At 46.3% G+C, this 24,570-nt stretch overlaps 1 protein-coding gene across 1 annotated transcript; it reads right to left on the reverse strand.

Annotated features, from left to right (window-relative positions):
* Positions 1–10,414: 10,414 nt before the first annotated feature.
* Positions 10,415–24,279, reverse strand: SINHCAF (SIN3-HDAC complex associated factor). Its single transcript, XM_084306259.1, has 6 exons — positions 24,166–24,279; positions 15,877–16,024; positions 14,000–14,099; positions 12,926–13,052; positions 11,650–11,800; positions 10,415–10,831 (listed from the first exon to the last, which is right to left on the reverse strand). The coding sequence occupies exons 2-6, from the start codon at positions 16,002–16,004 to the stop codon at positions 10,669–10,671; spliced, it is 669 nt and encodes a 222-aa protein (XP_084162385.1). The 5' UTR covers positions 16,005–16,024; positions 24,166–24,279; the 3' UTR covers positions 10,415–10,668.
* Between the last annotated feature and the right edge of the window lie 291 nt (positions 24,280–24,570).

Here is a 24,570-nt window from a genome sequence, read left to right on the forward strand (position 1 = left end):
TAATTAGGAACACCACTCAGCCCTACAGCCACAGCTAAACAACATTTTAAATGGGAACTTCCCTTGAAAATTGGTGTCAAGGATGAAAAAAATACGTAAAGCAGCATGTTGAAGTGTAGCACGTTGGCCAGATGCCTTCTCAGCCTCCCAGGCAGCCTGCCCCAGAAAATGAACACACGCCTCACTGCATGTGGGGTGTGTGGGCTGCAGGGGGGCAGTGAGGTTTGCTTGACTGGTGGGTTGAGAAGAAATAGGGGGGCATTCCTGAGCAGATGCATTTTATGGGATTGCACTGTTGCCAGTCACCGAAGTACATGCTTAAGTGCACAAGAAATCCAATCGACTCCAATTTAATTTTAAACACATGCTTAGTACCTTTGTAGTGAATTTTTAGATTTCTTTAGCCTTTCAAAAAGTATTTCGGTTAGCTAAGAGGCAGTTTGTTGGACCTGGGTTAATCTCTTTTCCAGCAAATCCTGTAAGTGCAGGATTCCACGGGCACGAGTTTCACTAGCTTTATCCGGCACCTTTCATGGGAACCTTGTGGTTGTCAGCAAGTTTCCCACACTAGGAGAGAGTGCTTGTGGTGATGCTTAGCATCCTGACAAGGGAAGGAAGTTAAACTAGTTTTGTTGTTTGTTTTTTAAATCATCACTTGATTAGTTTCATCTTGCTTCCTCTTCTGTTTGTCCTCCAAATATTCCATTTTCCTTAGGGGGTAACACCTGTGTCAAACATTTTTTTTCATTGACGCTTCTTGTTTTTAATAGCCCCGGGCTACCTGCTTCCCTTCTTCATCAGACAATTACACAATATGAAGTGCGTAACATGCAGATGAAGCACTGCTGAGGAAAGGATGTCTTGAACTCGTTATTTGGCAAGATCTGTAGCAATGAACTATTTGTGATGCTGATGGAATAGCATATGAAATAAATTAAGTGGAACTGACTTTGACATTTTGCATATGATAATAAAGAGCATAAAAGCAATGTCTTAAAAATTATTAAGTTGATTGAAATTATTACACTCTTATTTTCTACCGCATGTTAATAGGAGAGTTGTGACAGTGATTTCTAAATAGATAATAGAGAGCAGTGAGCTAACACACATGCTGTAGAACTGTGATGTGAAAATTTCTTACTTTGTTGCATAGTCATGAGGCTTATTACTTGCACATTTAATTTCCTTTAAATGCTTTTAGCCCAGTGAATGATTATAATTGTTAAATGAATGTGCTGAAGACTGAGTCATTTTTCTACTTTTACTGCTATCTGGATTCTAAGGAAGGTAGAAGTGATGATAAATGTGTTATTGAATAAGCCAAACAATTTATTTGTTCTGTTGGGCAGGAGTTTTCAAGTAATTTGAAAACTTAAATGAATTTACAGCTTATAACAGATAGCAGGAAGACAGTCCACAAAACCAGAAATCTATGTTTTCCTCTTGGTGGTTTGGAAGGGCTATAGTTGAAGTTACAAAGTATTTGTAAGGACCATAGTTGAAGGTATGCTGTAGTGATCAGCTAATATAATTTAAGCCTCACTTAATTTATATATTTATTAAAATTAAAACCAAAATAAACTTTTAGAAAAACTGAAATTAAAATAATAATACTAATAAATAAAGCTAGGGTTTCCATAGGATCTCTCAATTATTGGATAGTGCTTTACTATTTTATTATATTTACTACTTCACACTACTGCAACAAGCCCTTATTAAGGCATTTTACTTAGTTGATTTTACTTATGTTGATTTTAAGACATCTCCATACATATTTTAAAGGTCTGTGTAGGTGTGTAGCCTGATCCATCCCACTAAGTATCTGCTTTCTATGTTTTTGTGGACTTTGTGTGGATGCTGCTTATGGAAGTAAAGAAAAGCTGAAATAATTCTTGTAACACAGTAAGAATGTCCTTTCAGTGGGAAATGTGGTGTTCTTATAACTCTATCATATTTTTAGATGTATTATCCTAACCCTTGAACAACTCATGCTTTCAGGCATAGATGCAATCAAAGGCAGAGGAGCTGATGAGAAAAGAGAAGAAAAAGTCTTGAGTCTGAGTGGGGGACAGAGCTTTTTAGTTATCAGGGGCTCTGGGCGAACTCCCCTTCATGCATATATATATGTGCATAAATTACACTATTGCTGCATTTCAACAGTGTATAATCATGTAAGTAAATACTGATTTACTATCTCTAAATTTTATATGCACATTTACAGCCACTACAAAGCCCATTTGAGCTGTCAGTACAGGGTGTTGTAACCTGAGTGTAAACAGAAATCAGATTTTGGGTCTTTCTTAACTTTTCAAACAGCTACTCATCTTCAAAGACTGTAACATGAAGAGAAAAATATGTAACAGAAAGAAGCAATCTGCATTTTGTTCCAGCTTAGACAAAAGCAGAGGCGACCACCTAAATTTTGAGCTCTCTTCTCACAAAATTAGTTAGTAGCTTGGCAGGAGATGGCCAAACCACCCTAAACAGGGAGGCAGGCTGCAGTTTGTACAGCTTGAAGTCCCATCTCCATTCCCATGACAGAACACAGAGCTGGGAGGGGATTCCTGGGTCACCCAGCCGGGCCCCCGCAGCCACAGGCAACCAGAAAGCATAATCCCTCGTACAAACACAGCCCGCTTATTTTGGCCAACACAAAGGTACATAATCTGCAAGCTGTAAAATTAAGAGAAATCTACCCTGTGGCTCACAGCTTGCAGACTTTGCTGCTTTTAACCTAATTCAAGTGTTGTAGGAAGCAACAAAGAGCTAAGGTGAAAGGGACAAAGTTGACTGTCATGTCCCTGCTGCACTGCTCATGTAGGCACGGACAATAGCCGTGGGTTAGCTTGTATAAACCATCGGAGGCGACACAGAGGGGATGGGCTCTTTACTAGCTGGTTTGCAAAGGGGAAAAAGTGCCTGCCCAGCAAATGGCCTGTCTCGCATGGAGAGCTCGTAACACAGATGAGGCGAAACTCCTGGCTCCTGTCTGCTGACGGATGAATCTTTTGCCTCCCAGAAGCAAAAGAGCTCCGCCTTTAGACAAACTGATTTAATTCTTAGTTCATTTGCAGTGCAACGAAACATGTTGAACATGACCCTTGTTGATCTGGGATACTGCAGATACCTCACTATGTGAGCTTCTGAGGGATGCAAGTAGAAATACTTGCTCCCAGTAAAGGTTTATCTCTAGCTATGAACATGCATGTGAGCCCGGCCTTGGGAATGGATTTTCACCTGGCTGCAAACATTATCCCATTCTTCTTGTTAGAGAAATTTTTGTTTCATGGCTGCTCAATGGCTTTTTGGTGCTTGCCCTTACTGTTCTGTCCCATATTCAGTCTCTTCCCCTACTAAAGAGGCTTTCTGACCATCTTCAAAGAAAGCAGCTGTGTGTCCTCATCAACCTCCAGGATCAGATTTGCCTTAAGGCAAAAAGAAAAATTTAAGGTACCAAATCAAATATACAGGCTATTTCATTTGCATTTAATTTGCAAACCTGTAGAGTGTGCACATTACAAATAATTTCACTCAACCACTCTGTGTACTTTAAAGCACAGGGACTTAAAAAAAAAATAAAAAATAAATAAATTCAAATTTAGGAGATTTTTTTTAGGATTCTGATTTAACCAGAGATTTGATTGACTGGAGTGCTGGATCTGAGACCTTAAGTGCATGGGATCAGCAAGGAGGCGAACTACATGGCTGAGTTTTATAGTCTGAAAATGAGAGTATACAGAAAAACATTTGCAAAGTCCTTAATGAAAGTGTTGTTACCAGGCACTGCTATAATAATGCTAATGCTTCTTACTTTTTACCTCCCTTCTAATTAGATGTAAAGGCACCAAGGGAGAAGGCTTGCTACAGTTCAGGCATTTTAGATAATGATCCTTAAAAATATGGGAGTTTTAATTATTTTTAATAGTTCCTCTGGTCCCTCAAATTTCAGGGGGAAAAAAATCTTAGCATTTCTTCTTTTATCTGTTGTCACATAAACATTAGAAACTAGATCGTAGCTATAGGACAGAGTGCTACACTGAGCACCAGCCTCTTGTTCAGTTTACAGGGAATTGTGCTTAGGGGAAGGAGGAGGCTACCCAGAAAAGGGTAACAGCCTGGCAGAGATAGACCCCAAATGACAGAGGAATCAAAAATGGAAGCAGACTTTGGATCCAAAGGAGTAGGAGTGCTTGTGCCTAGCAGGGAGGGGAGGACATAGGGAACGTTACTTGGAGATTTTCAGCTGTTTTGCCTATCTTGCTTCCTAAATCGTTATTTAAAGGACAACAAACAACACCTGAGCAAAGGGTCAGGGAAGGTGTGAAGTTTGGAATTTTACTCTCCATACGGGAGAAACAACCTGCCACTGAACACAAATTCCTGAAGGCAGGAATCTAATGACAGACATCTCCATTTCCCTATAAAACAGTAATATAGAACATGCTTGAGGAGGCACAGTGCCCTTCTACTCCATGCACCCGCATGCAGATTAGTCAGAGGATACTGACTCACTGGTCAGCACCTTGTGGTGTCCAAAGTCCTGCTGGCTAACTGGGAACAGTCCTTCATCTGTGCTGAGCACTAGCTAAACTCATCATGCTTTCTGCTCCCTCCTCACCTCTTGTCAAGTTGCTTGGAGCCACGATGATGCTCACAATAAAAGCCACATAAAGAGCAACACACCATTTAAAAGAATACAAACATTGAATGTGAACAGCCACTCTATTCTGCCAATATCACATAAAATTTCTAAGGTGACAAAGAAGCATTTCCCCATAGCTTTGAAGCTGTTGTCAGAGCTGCTTAATAGCAGTCACAGGTGTACATGTGACAGCACCTAATGCCACAATTGAGCCTTTGCGAGCCAGGCTGGTACTCTTGGATGCACAGGTGCTCCGAGAGTCCACCTGGCCAGACTCAAATGCCACCTCTTGCTTTGTGTCTGTCTGGCCTCCCCACCTCAGAAACAGCCTCACCTTCCACAGGCCCCAGATCCCATATTCCCCCCAAACTCCCCTGGGTTTAAGCACACCAAGTGGCTATTCTCAACAGGCAAGAGGTTACTGCAACAGATAAAATGCTTTGCTGAGGCACACTGATCCAAGCAAAATAGGAGCTGCTGGTGCCTACAAGATGTTCTGCCTCTGTTTCCCCACCTCTCTTCTTCGGGGTTTGGCACACGGTCTTTCTTTTTACCCTTGCATACCTTACTTCACTTGATCAGTCAAAAAGAGCTACCAGCAACAAATCTCTTATTTCTTTAACTACCAGCCCCAGCTGGCAGGTGACTTTCCTGGCTGGCTTCTAACTACCATCAGGTGCTCAATGCCCCACAACAGGTATGATTCATTACGTGATTACAAGCCTACCCAGGAAATTGAGCTTTCCCAGTAAAATACACATAATTTTCTTATTTCTTTCTTCAGTGACACATGATTAGGATGGACAGCACCAGCACCTGCTTGCCCACGACCCAGATGCTTGGTGGAGGGGCTCCCTGAAGGGCTGCCCGCCTGCACCCTCCACCCGGTTCATGCTCAGGGTGCCGGGGCTGAGGTGCCCCACACATTGTGCAGCTCAGGAGCAGAGCTGGATGGACCATGGGGCACGAAGAGTCACCAGCAGGTGACTTGGCTGTTGCCAGAGCCAGAAGGGCAAATGAGGCGAGACCTAGAAGGCACAACTAAAAGCTTGCCCCTGGAAGGACACTTCCAAAAGATGCCGGGGGAAGAAGCGTTATGCATTAAGCACCGTGTGGTGTCTGCCTGTCGAAGCGGGAAGCCACACATTTCTGCTTTCCACAGAAAACCCCACGTCCTGAGAGCAAGCAGCCAGGGCCGTGCCGCCATCTCACGGCGCCAGCTCCGGGTGGGGCCGGTGAGGGCGCGGCCTCGCCCCGCCGCGCTGCGGCCCCTGGCGGCGGGAGGCGCCCCCTTCACCGCCCCTTCATGGCCCCTACACCGCCCCTACACTCCTTCACGGTCCCGTTCTCTCACTGCCCCTCAGCCCGGGGGCGATCTCCATCGCGGTGGTGCTCCCGGTGCGATCCAAGCGGCCTTCGGGCACTTACCCGGTGTGGGAGGGATGGGTGATGCCCAGGGTGGTGCCCGCTGGCGTCTTGGCCAGGAGGAAATTGTTCGTGGCATGAAAGGACATGATTTTGAGGCACATCGCGGCCAAGACACCTCGAAATAGCTTCAGCAGACCATAAAAGCTTACAAACAGTTGTGGGTGCAAGGTGCGAGCGTGATCAAGGCTCGAGGGCCTGCCTGAAAGCTCAGCGCACCCACACCTGTAGCAACAACATCACCCCAGGAAATATCATCCAAACAATTCTAATAAGAGAAAAACAAACCCAAAATTCCTTGTCACAAACAGTGTGAAGTCTTAGTGTCACAGTCCCTTCGGATACATTCAGAATTTATTAGTTCTGAAGTTCTACGTGCCACTTTTTCCCCACAATGTCACTTCTCTCCTCCCCAGGCCCCTATCGGTACAACTTGCCTTTCCTGCCCCCACAGAACACAAAGCCACCATGAGGAAATAGATTCCCCAACAACTTTGCTAATCCTACATATAGTTATCCTGCAAGGGAATATAGGTTTTGGAAGGAAGCCAGGAGGTTTTTCCAGGTGTCACTTCCAGTGGCCCAGCTGAGCCTGAAAGAGGAGACCTGGACACATGCTCCCTTGCCTCCTGTGGCCAGATTTCCATGGGAAAGAATTGGAAAACAAGAGCCAAAAGTGACCCGTCTCTGTGGTATGGGCAATCATGGGCCAAGTCTGCAGAATACACAGTGGTTCTGCTCTTAGACCTCACCTACGCAGCCTAAATAATGTCATTATGCACTGTTTAGTGTTATTTAGTAGGGCCTTACCTTTTTCTTATATTACATTGAAACTAATTTTTTGTACAACTTCAGGTTAGAAGAGTTGCAACTGTTTATTGACTGGGGTGGATGCCACCCAATCTACTCAGAATGGAGGTTACAGACTCTGTTGCAGAAGTAAACAGGAAAAGAAATGGTCACATTGTACACATCAAAATAAAATTAGTCTCTATATAGTACCATGCAAAAACGATCTGCCACGGTGCTTTACCAGCAGTACAGAGCACTGAACTGAGGCTTTGGAAATCTGGGGTCTGCTGCTGGTTCATTGGTGACTTCCAGCAAGATACTTTCTGGTCACACATGCCTCCTTTTCCTCGTCTTTCAAGTAGGCATGATACAATCCTCTGTAAAGCATCTTTGCAGTAGGCCAGTATTTTAGCAGATGCTTGGCAGATGCCACAGTTGTCACTGAGACAGCTGATCCAGGTGAAGCACAGGAGGGCTTGAGCCAGGATTTTGCCTTCTGTTCTCACTCCCCACATTGCTCTCAAGGAGTCTTTTCTCCCCATTGTTCCCACAGGAACAGCTTTCCCATCCACAGGTGTAGTCTTCCATGAGGTTATCTGCTTCACACAGAGTACTCCCTCTATTGAAACCGGTGTTTTCAACACACTAGGGTTAGCCAAGACACCTCATCAGCCCCAAGAGTGGAGTGGCAATGGAAAAGAGAAAAAAATCATTAGAAAAATGATGAGCATTGCAAGTAGTGGGATACACGCTCCTTTCACGTGTCTGCAGAAGATAATATATGAGCAAAGTAGATCCTGTCATGCTAAAGTCGCATTACTGTTGTTGTGCAGTCTACGCAGAACTTTCACTCAATTTGTTTGTTTCTACATGAAGCTCCAGATATTGTTTTGCTCAATTTAAAGTAAAAGGCCAGTATTTCAGCAGGAATAAATCAAGTTCTCCACTCAAGTCTGAAATAGTCTCTTGCAGTATTGCAGTATACCACTATGCTTAAGGTTTTCCCCACTGTCAGGGAATAGCCTCATCTTCCAAACGCAGTTACCGCCATCTCCTGCCAGAGACCTCGTTCCCACCAGCCTGCTGGAGCAGATCCCAGCTGACTACGCCTGTCGTGGGAAGAAACTCTCCAAGCTGCAGCTCGGTACAGGAGCACTTATCTCATCCACTGCCTCAGCTGGATCTGGAAAGAGATGTTTCCACATGCTGTCAGCACCAAATTTTTAATGCTGTTTCTTCATTTGGCCTTTGCTGGATGCTGGTGAGCTATCAGACATCAAACGCCCCAGGAATACCAAATTTCAGCACCACCCGTTCCAGTAAAGGAATGGCCATTACACACGCAGCGCCAAGGGAAAGCTGGAGAATTCTGCCCTGAGACTGTTGTCTGCCACAATAAGCACTGTATCCTCCCCTTGCTCTGCTCCTCTTCCCAAATTAAATAGCAAAGAACTTGTTTTTCAAAGAAGAGAATTATTTTGCTTCCATCCTCCTCCTCCAAAAAATAAAGTCTTGAAGTCTTGTTCAAACAGGAACACAGATTGCATGAGCTGGTTCAAACACTAAGCCTTATTAAATGGACAGCTGAAACAGATGTTTATTTTCTAAATAACTCTAAATTTATTTATTACCCTAGTAAAAAAGTCTGGATTACAAGTGTCTGAACAGTATAAAAGTACAAAACAGGTTCCATAGATTTCTAATACATTAATACAAAGTGCATGACTACATACAGTTCATTTTGCATTACTACTGGGAATGGAAGAGGTGGGAGGGAGTAGGGGAAGCAGTTGGCGGTTGAAATCTAGCAATAAATAAATAAATACAGAAGAGATGATCCATTTCAGAGCACATCCTACCACCAATACTGCAGCCTTAGGTGTACAGAATTACTGATGCTGAAAACACAAACTCCAATAGAAGCAGGTGTCTGCAAAAATAGCTAGGACTCTTGCTTAAGCCCTTATGAGACATGACCAACCTAGTTAAGCAGTTATACAAGCAAGAATCCATTTATTTGGTTGCAGATGAAAGCAAGGTACTTAGCTTTGTCCTCCCTGCAGAATCTCAGAGTTTAGGAAAAACAAAGTAAAATCAATGAAAGCTGAAAGCTGTAAGGCTGTGATAAGTTAAAGCCTTCCTCTGATGTTCTCCCCAGAGGTTGGCCTATCCAAGAGAATGCAGAAAAAGAAAAAAAATAAAGCAGTTTTGAGGGTGGAGGCTCCTCTTAAAACCTGCATATCTTTCCCTAACTATATTTTCACTTGCTAACCATTCCCATTTCAGGAAGTGAGATTACATGGAAATCCAGTCCTAAGCCCTACCCACCAAAGTATTATGCTGATGACTCACAGAAAAAGGAAAGCTTGTAGCAGTCCATTGCAGAATATCCCAAGAGAGTAATAACAAGAAAATCCCATCCCTCCCTCCCCCCCAACAAACAAACAAAAAAAAAGCATAATTCCCAAGTTAAACAACTTAAACCTTCATAAAAGGAACATGAATCAACTGGGAGCTACAACTGCAGCACACTCTTCCAAGGAAGCTGCTTTCACCCTAAAGGCAAAGTGGAGTTTGAAGGAGCGTTGCAACGGTTTGCACACAACTTTAACTGAGAATCTGGGTAGAAAATATTAGAAAATATTATCTTTTGATCACGTATGCAAACAGCTGCCTCTATTCAGCACAGCACCATTCCTAACAGAAGTCTTCATATTTGCATAAGTCCAGTATTCATAAAAGCCTCGATCTGCTGGTCACTTAACAACAACAAAGTGCTGCAGGGGAAGAGCTCCGAAACAGGCATTGTGAATCCAAGCCCCAGGCTGGAATCCAATTGTGTCCCTGAACCAGAGCCTGACTTTAGCTTAGCAAGGGGCTTGGTTCTGTGTCAGGTCTGAAACCAGCAAGAAGTCTGGTTTGTGGTCACATTTCAGCTGCGCTGAGCCTACAGAAAGCAGTTATTCGGTCTTGGCCATCACCTATACCTAACTTGGGCATCGGGTTGTTCTCTTGGTCCACCTCTAATTACCAGTCAGTTACTGCATGAAGTCGACTGTCTGCTGCTAGGTTAAAACAAAAACAGCCTCCCATTTCACCGTGTTCGATTCTTAGGCAAATCTTCCTCCTGAGCTACGGAAGGGAGCACTCCTACCCCTTCCTGAAAGGATCTTGTGCTGGGAGGCTTTCTCAGATAACTGTCACTTACAGCAGAGATGTCTGCAGCTAACAGTCTGTGTCATGTAGGAGGGAGGAAATATTTGTCTCTGTTACAATGTCAGTAGTACAGGGTGAGATCTCCACACCTTTAAAAATATATATTTATATAACTAGAGAGGTGACTTATAACATCTCTATGCATTAGTTTATCTTATTGACTCATACATGTCTAAGAATGAAATATTTTATTCGGAATTCAAGGGAGGTTACCAACCAACCTTAAACAAATGCCTTACAACCACTGCTTCTTTCAGTACAGAAAGATGAACTACATATACTTTAATATACAAAACCCCATCCTCAGGTTCATTTGTCAAGGGGGTGGGGGGGGGGAGGATTAGAGGGACAACCTTGCAGCAGCATTCAGCTTTGCTAAGTGTTCCATAGCATCTTAAATATTATGTACAGTCTTTCTGAAAGGATACAAACTGGCTTCAGAGTTTGCGGAATTGTAGCAGTAAAACCCAAAACAGTTCTAGGGAATAGTCTTTTGGCAGCATAGCAGGTGTCCAATGTGAACAATCACTTTTCTAGTATTTTTTCCAGAGAATAAGAGGGTCTGTATAACCTTCCCCAGCTCTCCGAAGAAGTCACCACTCCTCTTGGGTGGAGATTGCTGGTGATTGTGGTCCTTCTTGTTCTGGCTTCTCAGTGACAGACTTTTTATTGCTACAGCAAGGTTTGAAGAGATGAGTGTCTATGAGGACTTCCCCAAAACGCCCTTTGTAAATAATTCCACAGCAGACCTTTTGCCTGGAAGAAACAGCAAGGAGAGATGCAGATCATTTATATGTTTAGAACATAGAGAAGTTACAGAAATGCAAGAAAAAAAAATCAGTTTGGCTCAAGAAACTACTTTGAGCCTCCAGCATTGTTTGGCTACGATAGAAGGGACAAGGCTGCTCAGAAAGGAAAAAACAAGTCTGTGTCTAAATCCACAACACCACTTTGGGGAAGAAAACAAAAACAATAAACCATGCCTGGAACAAAACTAAGTCTCCCGCTTCACTTCCCAGAGAAATTTCAGACACACAGCTATCTGAACTAACCTTGACGAGAATGCACTTACAAACACTATTTGAGAGGAGGCAGCAAAGTCACAACAATTTCAATACAGCAATTAGCTAAACAAGGGATTAGCGTGTCACAACAAGCAATAAAAGATAAACCTGTCAGCTCCCAGAAACCCTTGTGGTTTTCCTCCCAATTTTCTAACTACCATCACAGGTCAGGATTTGCTAAGAGCACCTATGTATGTAATAACATCTCATCTACAGAGTTTTAAGACAAGATAACTAAAATCAGCAATTTTATCTGTTACTCCCAGAAACGGAAAAACATTTCTCCAGCAAGCTTATTAGTATTTAGGGAACTGGGGGGGAGATAGGAAAAAATGCCATGAACACACAGCATTCATTTCCAATAAAAGACACACATTCTGTAACACTCAGTGACTTCAACGATACCACTGAAACAAGGTCAGCAGCAGCACTCTGCAAGGAAGCAGACTCGAGCACTGAATGTGAAACAAATTGCTGTCTGCACAAAGTACACGTTCTGTTGCATTTTACCTTTTCCAGTACGTGAGATCTAGAAAGGAGAAAACTGGTGTTCTGCTGGACCCAGCACTCATCTCCATGTCAGAGCCCTCATCAGACTGGTTACTGTAGCAGGGTGACTGAGCTGGGGAGGCACTTGAAGTGGTGCTGTGGGCATCAGAGTCTGTAGCAAGGGGGAATAAATGCAACAATCAGAACATGCACTCAGAAACTTATCCCTTCCCTCACTTTTGGAAGTTAACATACAGATTGGGACCAGAGAGAAAGGCTTTTGTCATTGACACTTCTCCCACTTGCCCCTGCCCATTTCAAGATCCTTTCTTCCCCTTTCTATTAAAGTTCTGCAAAGCTCTTCCCATTAGTGCAATGGATTAGGTAGTGTTAAGTTCTAGCTGGATCAAGACTATGAGCTATGGAGTTTTGGTATACAGATGCACACCTAAATAAAGTGCTACTACCCTAGCTTCCCTCCCGCCACCCACTCCCCTTGCACCTAGAGTGATGTAGTTAATTCTCATTGCATTGCATAAGGAGATACAAGATCTTTGGGCCTGGGCCTCTATTAAAGAGAACTCTTCCTTCAGGTCAGGTAGGATAATCAAAACAGAGAAGACCAATGCAGCAACAGTTAAGGTGGAATGCTTGCTTTAGAGGAAAAAAGCTAAGTTACAGACATATTTAGAGCATTACTGGCAGATGGCTTTGTTAGGAAGCTAGGAATTCAGATCTATTTGAAGAGCCTAAGTGCTAGTGGAAAGAAATCACCAAGACTGGCAGAGGAAGGTGTGAGGAAACTGTACAGAGGAAACATGGCAAGAATTTATAGGTGGGAGGAAATGTAGGCTAAATAGAATGCCTAGGTTTAAAGCCTACATGGAAGAAAAAGACTGATAGTGGGTGGTATCAGCAGATCAGCCTCTCTTGGGGAGAGCTGAAGACAGCCAAAGTTTAATAGTGAGAGCAAAGTTTTTCCTGGAAATGCGGTGTATAGGCATGGGATGTAAGCTACACCTCCCAGCCGAGCTCCCTGCTTCCCACTGCCTCTAAGCTCCCCTTGCCACCCAACACAACCCAGCTCTGTCAGGCACCCACCCCACACACAAGCTCTCCCCCACTTCACTTCCCCCTCTCTCCAGGCACACAGAGATTGAGAGCTCATGGAAACAGAGAGCACCTAAATGTGAGAGCATAACTGAATCCAGAAAGCGACTCTGCTTGGCCAGTTCACAGGAAGCTATTTTAGGGGAGGCCTCAGCTTTATTATCCAAATCTGTTTGGATTTACTTACTGTGCCGCTTGAATTCCTTTTGCAGCTTGCTGATTTGATTGCTCTTTATCCTGCTTCCAGAGAGAGTTTTCATTTTCTTTGGTTTCAGTGTTGTTTTCAGACTGGGTCCAGCCCTAGCATCTACGACCTATAAGACAGAAAACACACACATAATACTTCTGCACCAGGCCCAGACGCTGAAGGTGATCAGAAACAGTTTAGCTAAACTGGGGCAATTTTGTGCACTGACACTCTCATGTTTCACTTGTATCTGGTTTCTAAGACATGCGCCTATAGGATAAGAAGGCAAAAACAGTTTAAAGAGCACATTCAGTTCAACTTATTCCTTCTTCCTATTTTGACAGATTCGGTTTAGTAGGCAATGGTTGTTTAAGCCAACAGAGATTCAGTTAAAAGAGCGACTGCCAGCTTTGCCCTGGATTTTTTTGTTTTTAAATCATAAATTTAACTTCTGAATAAAAAGCTAACGCTAGTAATAACCATAGCTCTGGCTGCCATTATCACCAAGGCTTCCTGAATAAATATTATAACATACACAAAGAATTCCGATCATCTTCTCAGCCCTAGGCCCAAACCAAATTAGATGTATCAAAACAGAATATATGAGTAGGAATAGCTGTGAGATATTAGTCTTTAATTATCTGACTAAACCACATTGATTTATGTGTTGCTTGAGCAAGTCACCTTGCTTGTTCAAACTATTAAAAGAAAAAAGAGAGACCAGTTTTGGACAGAGGCCAATTCTGAAACGTTTTGAGTGTCATAAGAGACTTCTGGACAAAGTTATGAGCTTGTGAAAACAAGGAATTACAAGGTAGGTTAGTCTGTGGCTCCATCCAGGGCTTACACAATTGCAATTTGCACATATGCTAACCAAAGACATACAAAAATCATGTAACAGGAAATATCCCAGTCAGGTTTTAGAGATGCTGAGGTTGGGCAGAGAGTGTGGGTGAAACAGCAATCCCCCAAACCTTGCCAGTGCCCCACTCCCCCACCTTCCCACCCCCAGGAAGGACTAAGGCAGAAGTCAAGTTAGCTTTGGAGTAGGGCAGAAATAGATAGTCAACTAACATGATTCCAGTTTTTTTTGGATCCTGCTGGCAATTTTTTCCACCTTTTCACCAAAAGCACACATGCATTGCAAATATCTCCTGAGCGGGCCTCGTGGAGCCTGGCAAAAAAAAAAAAGAAAAACAAAAACACAAACACAAAAGTTACTTGGTAACAGTTAATAATAAAGATAATCATTTGATAACAGAGCAAAAAGCATAAGAAAGAGTTCTCAAGTTCTGTTTTTCAGGCATGACAGTTAATCTGGGGGCTCAACCTTTCCACCTGAAGACCAGGTCTCCCTTTCAGAAAACATACTTCCACGTAGAAAGAAAATGCATTGTAATCTGCTTCCAGAGGGGTGCTAAAACCCAGCCCCATTAACTTCTATTTTTTTTGTTTTGTTTTAAACAACAGCTTCAGTGGTTGGATTGATTTGATTGGAGAGGGAGGGAGAATAATTATATTCCTTGAATGTACATTGGGGAACAGAACTCAGGTCTGACAAAAGCTTATTCAGCTCTTAGCTTTCTCACAGAGCTTTCAAGGATGAGTAACAAATACATCTAACACACTGCTGCATACGTGTAGGATAAAGTTTCAGAAACAGTAGTCTCTGGAACAACAGCAATACTTGCTCTCTTCTAACAAGCTTTCTTCAGAAATCATCTCTACAGCTAACCTGCAGAAGAAATATAAAGGGGATACATGGCAAAGTTTTCCAGCCATTTAAATTAGAGGACTTTGAAGCATTTGTAGATGAATGGGGCAGGCTCAGATAAGCCCTTATTTGCTCAGTGTTAAGACTGCATTTTTACCTTGGCAAACATATTTCAGATAGCACAAGACCAAAAGTCCCGGTATATTGTAAGCTTCTTTATTGTGGTTTATAAAAAAAAAAAAAATGCAATGGACCTTCACACAGTCTTTCCACTGCCAAGGACAGCAGCTAAGAAATATGACAACAAAAACTGTCAGCATCAGATTTATGAACAAAAACCCATGGTCAATACAAAGCACTATAAAACTGTGTGAAAGAGGTGTTTCTAGAAAGAGGTTGTAGGGAAAAGAGAAAACAAGAAAGGAGCTGAAGACTCAAGGATGCAAAGGTTTACACATGTAAAGCTAAACACTGAAGACAGGAGCAGCAATCGTGATACACTTTTTTCTTTTTTTAAAATATGATGTACTTAAGTTCCACTTTGGCCTAAGATTTTGATGAGTTAATCCAACAAGACTGGAAGGAGAAAAGTAGAAAATGTCAACAACAGACATTCTTCCTGGGAGAAAAACTTCATGGAAAACTACCACATAAACAGCAGAATTTTTTTTTATTGCCCTACAAAAATTTCAAAATAAACAAAGTAAAAAAATAATTACAAGCTATCACAGAAGAATTTGCCTTGTTGACAATTCAGTGACACAGATTTAGACGAAACACCAATGTTTGAAAAAGTTAGAGAGATCACAGCAGCTCATATAAGAAATCACTGATATTTACAGTTTTGCTTATCAGTGCTTTCAAGCATCATTATGTGCAACTTCACCTAGCTGGAAAGTTGGTTAGTTGATGCTTACTTCTCATCAGAAGGAGTTTTCAATTAGGAGTTTTAATAACATATCAATAGGCACTATTTGAACAACAGCACCAATCCCTGAAACAAGGTACAAGTTTTGTCTAACATGCTCAAGTCTCCAGAATGAGTGAAAACCTCCACGGATCTGTGCTGCCTTCCGCCTTGTGCAGGGACTTAAGGAAGATGACTAGATCACTGCACATGCTGCAAGGGAGGAGGCATCAGCCAGACCTGTCACTGCTGTCATCTACTGCGCGTCAGAGACTGCTTGGAGACCAGCACCCTGACTGGCTGCAGTGGTGACTAGATGAAGAATCTTACCCGAAACAGTTCTGAAAATCCTTTTCGTAGCGTTTACTGTCAGTGAAACGGGAACTGGAAGATTTAGCTCTGCAAATACAGCAGCCCTCTATACTCCGATACATCTTCGGTTTATGAAAGCCAAACATCTTTTCCTCCCAGCTGTAGCCTGTGGAAACAAACAGGAACTGCTGTTACATATCAATTCTAGATACTGAGAGAAAAACCTGCACAATTCACCGGGCAAACCAACATTAGGCTGTAATTTGGGATGGGAAACCAACAGATTACGCGACTGCTCTCGTGCATTGCCTCAGAACAGCAGATGGACCTAAATACACTTTCTTATTTCCTGAATGTGAACAACAGCTGGAATATCAAGCACTACCCAGCCAGGACTCACGACAAGGGCACCGACTATGCATTTCTCCTCCAAGGGCACCTCTACAACAGCACAACCCAGAGGCATGAATGCAGCCGGCGTGGCTCAGGGAAGCCGTACCCGTACCTGCGGCACAGCGGGCAGCAGGCTGAGCCGTGCCAACCTGCCCAGGCCCCTGGGTGCACAGCAGCGGCTGAACCCCGGGTGTCACAGCAATGGGGCTGTCATCACCTCCGCTGGAGCCCCCGCCTGCCTGCCAAGCCTTGCTGAAAGTGAGGAGGAGTTGCTTCAAACGAGCTGCAGCCATACCTCTAGGCTGTGGGGCAGACATACCTGAAAAGCCGCTCTGGAAGCGGCAGGGTGGAGTCCCACCTCGCCCGCAGCAGCTGTGTCTGGAGCTGGAGCATGGCACCCGGCACTGCTTCTCCACAGCCAGGCACAGGCAAGCGGCCTGGCTGCCTCCCGGCTCCACACACCCTCCATGAAGGGCACCCTGCTGCCAGAGTGAGGAGAGGCCTCCCTGCCACCATTGCTCCTCAGGCCCAGTTGCCCCGGGTGCAGACTCCCTTCAGGCCCAGTTTGAAGGCAGCACGGAGCTCCTAAAGTGTTTCAGGAAACAGAACTGAGTGGCACAGAGCTCCCAAAGCACTCTGACAAGCAAAACTGAGTGAAGCGGGTGCTTCAGACAGCCCACTGGTGACAGGAAGCTGAGAACTTCTGCTTTTAAACACTGGAAGATGGAGCCATGCAAATAGCACACAGCTTTCCCCCTTCCCCTAACAAAACAGTCAAGTCTTGTAGAAGCTAACAAAAATCCCAACCTCTCCCTATCACAGACATCAACTGAGCCACCTCTGCCATGCCCCAGTAAAACCAACTTGTCTTACTGGTGAATGCATGTGCACAAGGGTCCGCCCCCACATCTTCACCTGCAGAAAGGCAAGGGAGGGACAGAGATGGAGAAAATTAACCCAAAATCTCCAGTCTGCAGCACTCAGACTTGCCTCATTGTTACAGCAACACAAAAATCTGAAAAGCAGGGCCAGCTGACGTTGAAAACTCACTTTCACAGAACAACCATGCCTAGTGTTACGCTTACATTGCTGACAGAGGTTATGCATGGGGAAAGAGTTCCTCTGCATTTTTACAGGATCGCAGCACCAATTAATAAACCACCCAGGCCTGGACACAGTCCTCTGCACGGAGGTGGAATTACTCCCAGCAACACCCCTGCCCCGCAGGAGAAAATCAGAACACGGTGGCACTGCAAGACAAACACCCGAGGTTCCCAGGCTCCAAAGAAAAACAAAATTCAATGTTTTATCTAGTACTACTGGTCAATAGTCTCACACAAAATCCACTACGACAAGGAACCCCAACTTAGCTGAAAGCATACGTGTTTACATCTCATAACACAATACCACTGGGTCCCACTGAGGTTGTCTCCTTGCAATTACTGCTGCACAAACACATATAAAGACAGGAGTCACTCCCAGACAACTTGTGCAAAGCGTGTTGAAGGCAAGGGGCTCACACAAGCTGAATGCTGAAGAGATCCTCCAGGCTTAAGAGACAGGTGGAAGAGAATGGTGGAAGAGATCCTCCAGGCTTAAGAGACAGGTGGAAGAGGGGACAAGTCTTCCCTTTCCTTTTTGCCACAGATTTGAAGCACTTATACTCTTCTTCTTTGTGCCCATTCACAGCACAAGCTCACCTAGAGCCAGGTTCTCCCAAGGCTCACTTGCACCCATCTCCAGCAGCATCACCCCAAATGCTGCCAGGCTTCCTACTTGCTGCTGCCTCTATTAGCACAGCAGTGGCCTGGAGGCCAGAAGCAGCTGCAGTAAGCCAAAGAAGGTGTCAGGCTAGAGGCATGCTGAATGAGTTTGCTGAGGGAAGGTTAGACACTACTCTGCTTGGATGTTTTCAGGAGCACTTATTATGAATGCTCCGCTGAATCAGGTTCATATCCCCGGACTGTCAAGACAAATAAACAAAGGAGTGTCTAGGCGTACACCTAGAATATGCATTTTGTTTCTTAGCATCCAGAGTACCCCTTCAAAGGGGAGTGTATCTTGCAGATACTGTGTTTAACAAGCCTCCTGAGATCCAACAGTGTGCTCATCTGGGAGTTTCCAGCTACCAGCGATTTTAGATTGCTTGACTACCTTAGTCTGTGGTCTGCTGCTCTTCTTTAAAAACCCAAGGACTGACTGCGGGCATGATGTTCAGAGCTACAAAACTTAAGCAGCAAGAACACCTTGACTGCTACAGGGCAAGACGTAAAATTGAGCTCAACAATTTGATTAAATTTTTAACCCAGTTTCTAGCAGAAACGTGGACACCAATGAGAGGATCTCTGTCACCAGCTGCTATTTATACCACAGCAGAGCAAGACGCGTATTTTACAATTAATGTTCTGGCAAAGGCTGGCATCAGACACGCACACTCTGAAAATATTTTGTTTTGCATCGTTGCTGCCATTCTCACAGGAGCAGCCTTTCAACACGATCTTTCAATAGAAGGGAAACTAGTGCCATCTGTTTCCCACTTGATGAATGGTCAGCAACGGTATTACCATATATCATGCCTGAATGGGGAAAAGTTAGTAGCAAAACCACAAGTAAAACAGATTTCTCTGACAACTGCATCTAAGTGCAGTTATAAATGGAAGGCGTCCGTCCAGTTACACATTTAACCCTGAACAGTTGCCATTTGACCATTATACACTAAATATTCTGGAAAGTTTAATAACTAATGCAGACTGTATTTGAGTCTAGAGGTGCTGCTGAACTTAAAGCAGCCTCAGCTTCCATTCTAAACCATAATTGTGTCTAGTGCTCAAGCTGGCACTACTTTTCTATAGACTTCAGCATAGTTAGAAGTACATGTGACTGGGCCATTTCAAAGGTTTCACCTGAAAGATTTGCAATTTAGATCTCAAATTAAAACTAGGGAGTTAGATCTGCCAGCTGCTGTAACACAGCATAGCTTGCCTACCACTGCAACGCCTGAATCTGAGCTGTGGAAGCTTAACCATGGAAAATTTGGGGCAGATAAAAAGCTGGTGGGTAGGAATGCAGCTCCACAGAAGTTAAAAGCATTGCACAAGATAGTCTTGCCAAATTTAACCAAGTTATTTTAAATATATGAAGCCTTTTAAATCAACAGCTGCACAGAAGTTAAAGGGACCAATTACAAGCAAAAAAAAAAAAGAAAAACAAACCAAGTCCTAGCGAAGCATGTTTGTCATTCTGCAGAAATGGAGATTTACGTACATGTAGGGAGCACTATTCCCTTAAGTCAGGGAGAAAGGGCTCCTCTTCCCTGGTCTACCTGTAAAAGGAGAAGCTGCTGATGCCCCAAGCCCTGCTTTAAACAACTGCTTTAGCAACTTGAATGGAAACAACAAGTTCTCTCCATACTTCTGCCCTCTCACTTTTGGAAAAGTGGCGAACTCTGAGTCAAGCAGAGAACAGCAGAGTAGGTGAGGAAGAAAAAAACACACCCTGCTTAATGCATTTGTGAAAAGCTGCTACAAGGCAGCACGTATCATATGCGTGTGAGAATTGTTTCATGCTTTCGTTGCCTGTCAGGACTAGAAATCAGGACTCAAGTTTTCTTTGCAAAATTTAATTTGATGATCTAAATTAAAAGGTATTGCTTCAGATGCTCATTAAGTTTTCAAGTTAGGGAAGAACTTCTGAACTCTTCTGATTATTAAGAAAAGCCGAGCCACTTTCGTTTGCCTTTCCAGATTCCTTCTCTATTCTTTATGATTCGCCCAAGAAGAACGATAAATCTTGTAATAGAAAAGGAAGGAGTTCCTGGAGGGCAGGCACATCTCCCTTTGTAACACAATTATCAGGCCGGTCAGAAGGCACATGTTCACCTGCTTCTTGCGAAGCTGAAAGAGAAACATTCCCCCAGGTTACAGGAGAGCAAAGGGATGCCAATCCTGCTACTCAATGCCTCGCTCTCTTCCCATCTCCTCACTCTGGCCTGGATCTTTCTCTTTTTCCTGCAACCTTCCAGTGTACTGTCAGAAAAAAACACCTGCAATTAATTTCATTTCCCTCTTCCGTGTACATAACAGCCTTGGCACAGCCTCCCTGAAGTTGAACTACAGAAAACTAGCATCTAGTCTACATACAGCAACGCAGACAGTTCTGGTCAGGACAATTTCACAATGCTCATCGCTGTAGCATTTAATTAGAAACGAGAAACACAGCCAAAGTTTTTTATTATTATTTTAAAGGGGAAGAAATAAATACCTTGAAATACAGAAAGACTGTAAGTGTTCTGGCTCTTACACTTGCAAGTTCACATACCCAGACACATGCACACAGTGCTTCTAGAGCTGTTTAGAGAGCCAGAAGTAGAGCTGCCTGTCTAGCTCATGAACTCCCAGGCCTGTCCCTCTGCTGAAAGAAACTGCAATCCCTCCACCAGAAATCACCTGTAGGACAGAGCACTGTACATCAGCAGAGGAGCTGTATCAGGGACTCAGTATAAACATACCTCCCCCTCAGTTTACATGGTCCAAAAAGAAACTTTGTAATAGAGTTAAAATTGGATCACAGAAACATATTTTAACATGCATAAAGAAACTGTTCCAAGGAAGGGGTCAAGCTGATAGAATTTGAAAGTGTAACTTCAACGATCAGACTTCTTTCAGTTGACACCTGTCCTTACAGCTCAGTGACTACCTTCCAGCAACCACAACTGTACAATTTCATGTACTGCACATTCCTCATGACCCTTTTCTCTTCTCATAAAAAAAAAATATTTGGAGGAAAGTTGTGTTTGGCCACTGCTACAGTCCAAGCACATCAGAATGAAATAGCATCCCAGGGAGTTTTTCGCTCGATGAGCTGAGTGAGAACAGTAAAAGGTCAAACTACATCTTCAGGAATCTTTCCTCTGCCAAAATAAGTAAGCTAACTGTTTTGCTAGTTGTCTGCAACTACTGTTGTGCACTCAGTGCTGCAGTGAAATCTTCACATACCAGATGCAGCCAGCAGCAGCTACCAGACCATGCAGCAAAGTCAGAAGGGAAAGTTTCCTTCCCTTAAGACCAGACCACTTTCTGTCTGGGCCACAAGCTGTCCTGAGTGAAATCTGCAGTTGTCAAGCTGCAAGGGAGCCTCCAGCCCTACTCATCTTCAGTGAGAAATAAGAACCTAACCCCTTCAGACAAAGGAGAAAAGCTAAAGGCTAAGCCACTTGGGCGTTCCTGCAAACTTCTATGCGGTTAGTGCTCCAGAAGGGATAGGCCAAAGCATGAAAACAGTAATCAGTAAGATTTGCATAGGGAAGAAAAGAAATCCCAAACCTGTCCCACCTGCAGACATTCCACCTTGAAAGAGGACTTCCCCTCTGAAACTCCTGTTGCATAACTAAAACCTCACTCGGCCCAATCAGGAGCCCTGCAAGGAAAACCTGAGATGTTCTCAAGCAAGCTGCAGGGAGTTCAGTCTGTGATGCTTATCTGAGCACAGCCACTGCAGCTGGTACCATGCTGTCTGCAACCACCTGCTGCTGAAAAAGCATCATGGACACGTGAGATCACAAGACACCGAACAGATATTTTATTATTTCATGTAGAGAGAGGTAGTAATGTACCTGATGGGGCTGCAATGGAAGCGGTAGTTATTTGGCAAAATAGCTGAAGTGACTTCACTAAGAAGGACTCGTTTCCATGTCTTTAAGTAACAGTAGTGGTCATTTCACTCGGACTTTGGACCGAGCACATGCTACAGAAATTCACGAGCCTGACTCACGAAATGGAGTCCCGCCCCTGCATTCTGCCTAACCACTCAGTCTCCAGGCCCGGCTTCTTCTTTCTGCTAAGAAGCAAGTGCCACAAGAGGTGCAAGTCTGAAGCAGAAGTTGGCTGTGAAGTGGGACCGTGCACGTCCCTCATCCCACTGTGAAAGCGCTGGTACAAGCCACCAAGTGCTGAGAGCGAATGCAAAGCAGCCAGTTGGGTGACACAGAAAGAGCTGTTCAGCAGGGGCAAGGCAACAAACCAGCGCAGTTCTAACGCTGTTTGGTCATTTTTAAGCTAGCTGAATTTATCAGCACTCAGCATTCCCTTCTCCCAAGCAGCCGGGGTGTTTCCTTGCAAAAGGGAGGACTGAACACATGCAGTTAGCTCCTCTCTGAGGATCCTCTGGCTAGGAGAGAAGCGAGGAGGAATTTCTCCTAGAGGCTCTGAACTCAATCCCACCTACCTCCGGTGTGTCTGCACGCCCCAGGACTCGCTCCTCACTGATTCACTGCCATGGGCTGCACATCTCTGCAAAGCTGCAACTCACTCAAGTGCCAAAGCAGCCGCGTCCGCTGGTGTCAGCGGGAAGACAGCCAGCCCAGCACCTGCCCCTGCACTATGGGGTTCTTGTAATCTTATTTTTTTCCCCTCTACGAAAACCGAACTGCACAGCGAGCCCGGCCACGTGCAGACGGGGGAGACGGGGGTTTCCACAGCACGTGCCCTGCTGCCGGAGCAGTCCCACCTTGGGAAGGAAGCACATGGCAGCGAAGGGGTTTTGCCGGGGAAGCACCACGCTACTACTTCGCCTGCTCAAGCGTGCACGGAGCCGTCTCGGTGGCTGTCAGCAGACAGAAAGCTCCTCAGGGCTGGCTGCGGACACTTCTCCCCCACAGCAAGCACATGGGGATGGCGACAGGAGCCCGGTGGCAGCATCCTGAGCTGGAGCCGCGCTCCAGCGGCAGCAGGGCGCAGCTCCAAAAACTTGGTGGCAATTATAATAATTAGCGAAGCGATTCGGGTCCCGAGGACTGGCAGCGAGCGGGGAGGAGCAGCAAGCCCCGGCGGGGCCCGGCTGCCTGCGGGGCGGCCGCTGCCGGCGGTGGGAGCCGCTTGGGGGGGCCGGGGGCGGCAGGATCGGCCCTCGCTCGCCGGGACCGAGCCGCCGGCAGGTCCGGCAGGTCCCTTGCAGCCCTTTGGGTGCAGGGGGAAGGGAGCCGAGGCCGGCCCCGAGGAGCCGCGTCCCGGCAGCTTCCCGCCCGGCACCGCGTGGCGCGGGGGCAGCGCCGCGCCCCGGCCCGTTAGGGCCGGGAACAAAGAGCCCCCACCCCGCCACCCCCACAGCCACCCCCCGGCGGGGCGTCGGGCCGCACGGAGTTAGCCAAAATTATTTTAAAACCCAACCAAACAACCCGCCCTGCCGCTCGCCGCTCGGCACCGCGTGGCGCAAAGTTTGGGCTCCCCCCGCGCATCGCCCCGGGGCGGTGCGGGGCCGCGGCACACGCCAGCCCTTTGTTTCCCCCCCCCCCCCCCCCCCCAAAGCCAGGCTCGCCGCCGTGCCCTACACGGGCTCCCTGCCGAGCCCCGGCTCCCCGCTGCCGGCCACCCCGGGGCCGGCCGCCGCTTCCCCCCGCCGCCGCCGCCATGGCCGGGCAGGCCCCGGCCCCACGTGTAGCAGCGGCTGCCCGGACCCCTGCGGCTTCGCATCGCCCCCCAGGATCCCCGCCCGGGCGCTACAGGTGTGCGCTGCGGGGCCGCACCTGCGCCAGCCGCCGCGCTCCGGGCTGGGGAAAGGGGCACGGCTCGGGCAGGGCGCCCGCAGCCCCTCCACGCGGTCCCGCTGCGGGGCTGAGCGAGGGGGAAGGAGCCGCGGGTCCCCCCGGCCGGGGCTGCGGAGAGGCGGCCCCGGAGCGGCTCCTCCGCAACTCGGGGGGCGAGGGGAGGCAGCGCAGGGCAGGGCGCACGGCAGCCACGCGTGTCACGCCGCCCCGGGGAGACCAGGCAGTGGCAGCAGCGCCAAGCAGCAATGGGAACGCGCACGGGGAAGGGGCGAGCCCCCAGCCCCAAGCCGCTGCACTTTCTGCTCCGCACTGAGCAGAGAGAGAGGAAAGAAGGGGAGAAGAAGGGAAAAAGAAGGGGAGGAGAAGGCACTCACCGCTCCAAGCGTGCTGGCGGAGGGGCAGCGTGCTGTGCTGCGCTGTGTTGTGCCGTGCCTTGCCGTGCCGTGCGGTGCTGCCTGCTCTGCCCTGCCCTGCCTCCCGCCCCGCCTGCCAGCCCGGGCGGCCGCGCTCGCCCCCGCGCCCCCTCCCCTCCTTTCCCGCGCCCGCCCCTCCCATCCCCGTCCCGCCCTTCCCTCCCCGCCCCGCCCCTCCCCTCCCGCCGCTCTGCGCACGCGCCGTTCCCACGGCCCCATTCTCCTCAATCGAGCCCTGCACGCGCCGCGCGCCCCATTGTCCTTTTAAGGCAGAAAGGCCGCGCGGGAAGCCTACGGAGGAGGGGGGGGGGGCTGGGGGGAGGCGGCGCCCATTGTGACGCCGGCGGTGACCTCACGCGCGAGGGG

The sequence above is a fragment of the Netta rufina genome (genome assembly GCF_964035555.1).
Source record: "Netta rufina genome assembly, chromosome: 1".
NCBI classification, from domain to species: Eukaryota; Metazoa; Chordata; class Aves; order Anseriformes; family Anatidae; genus Netta; species Netta rufina.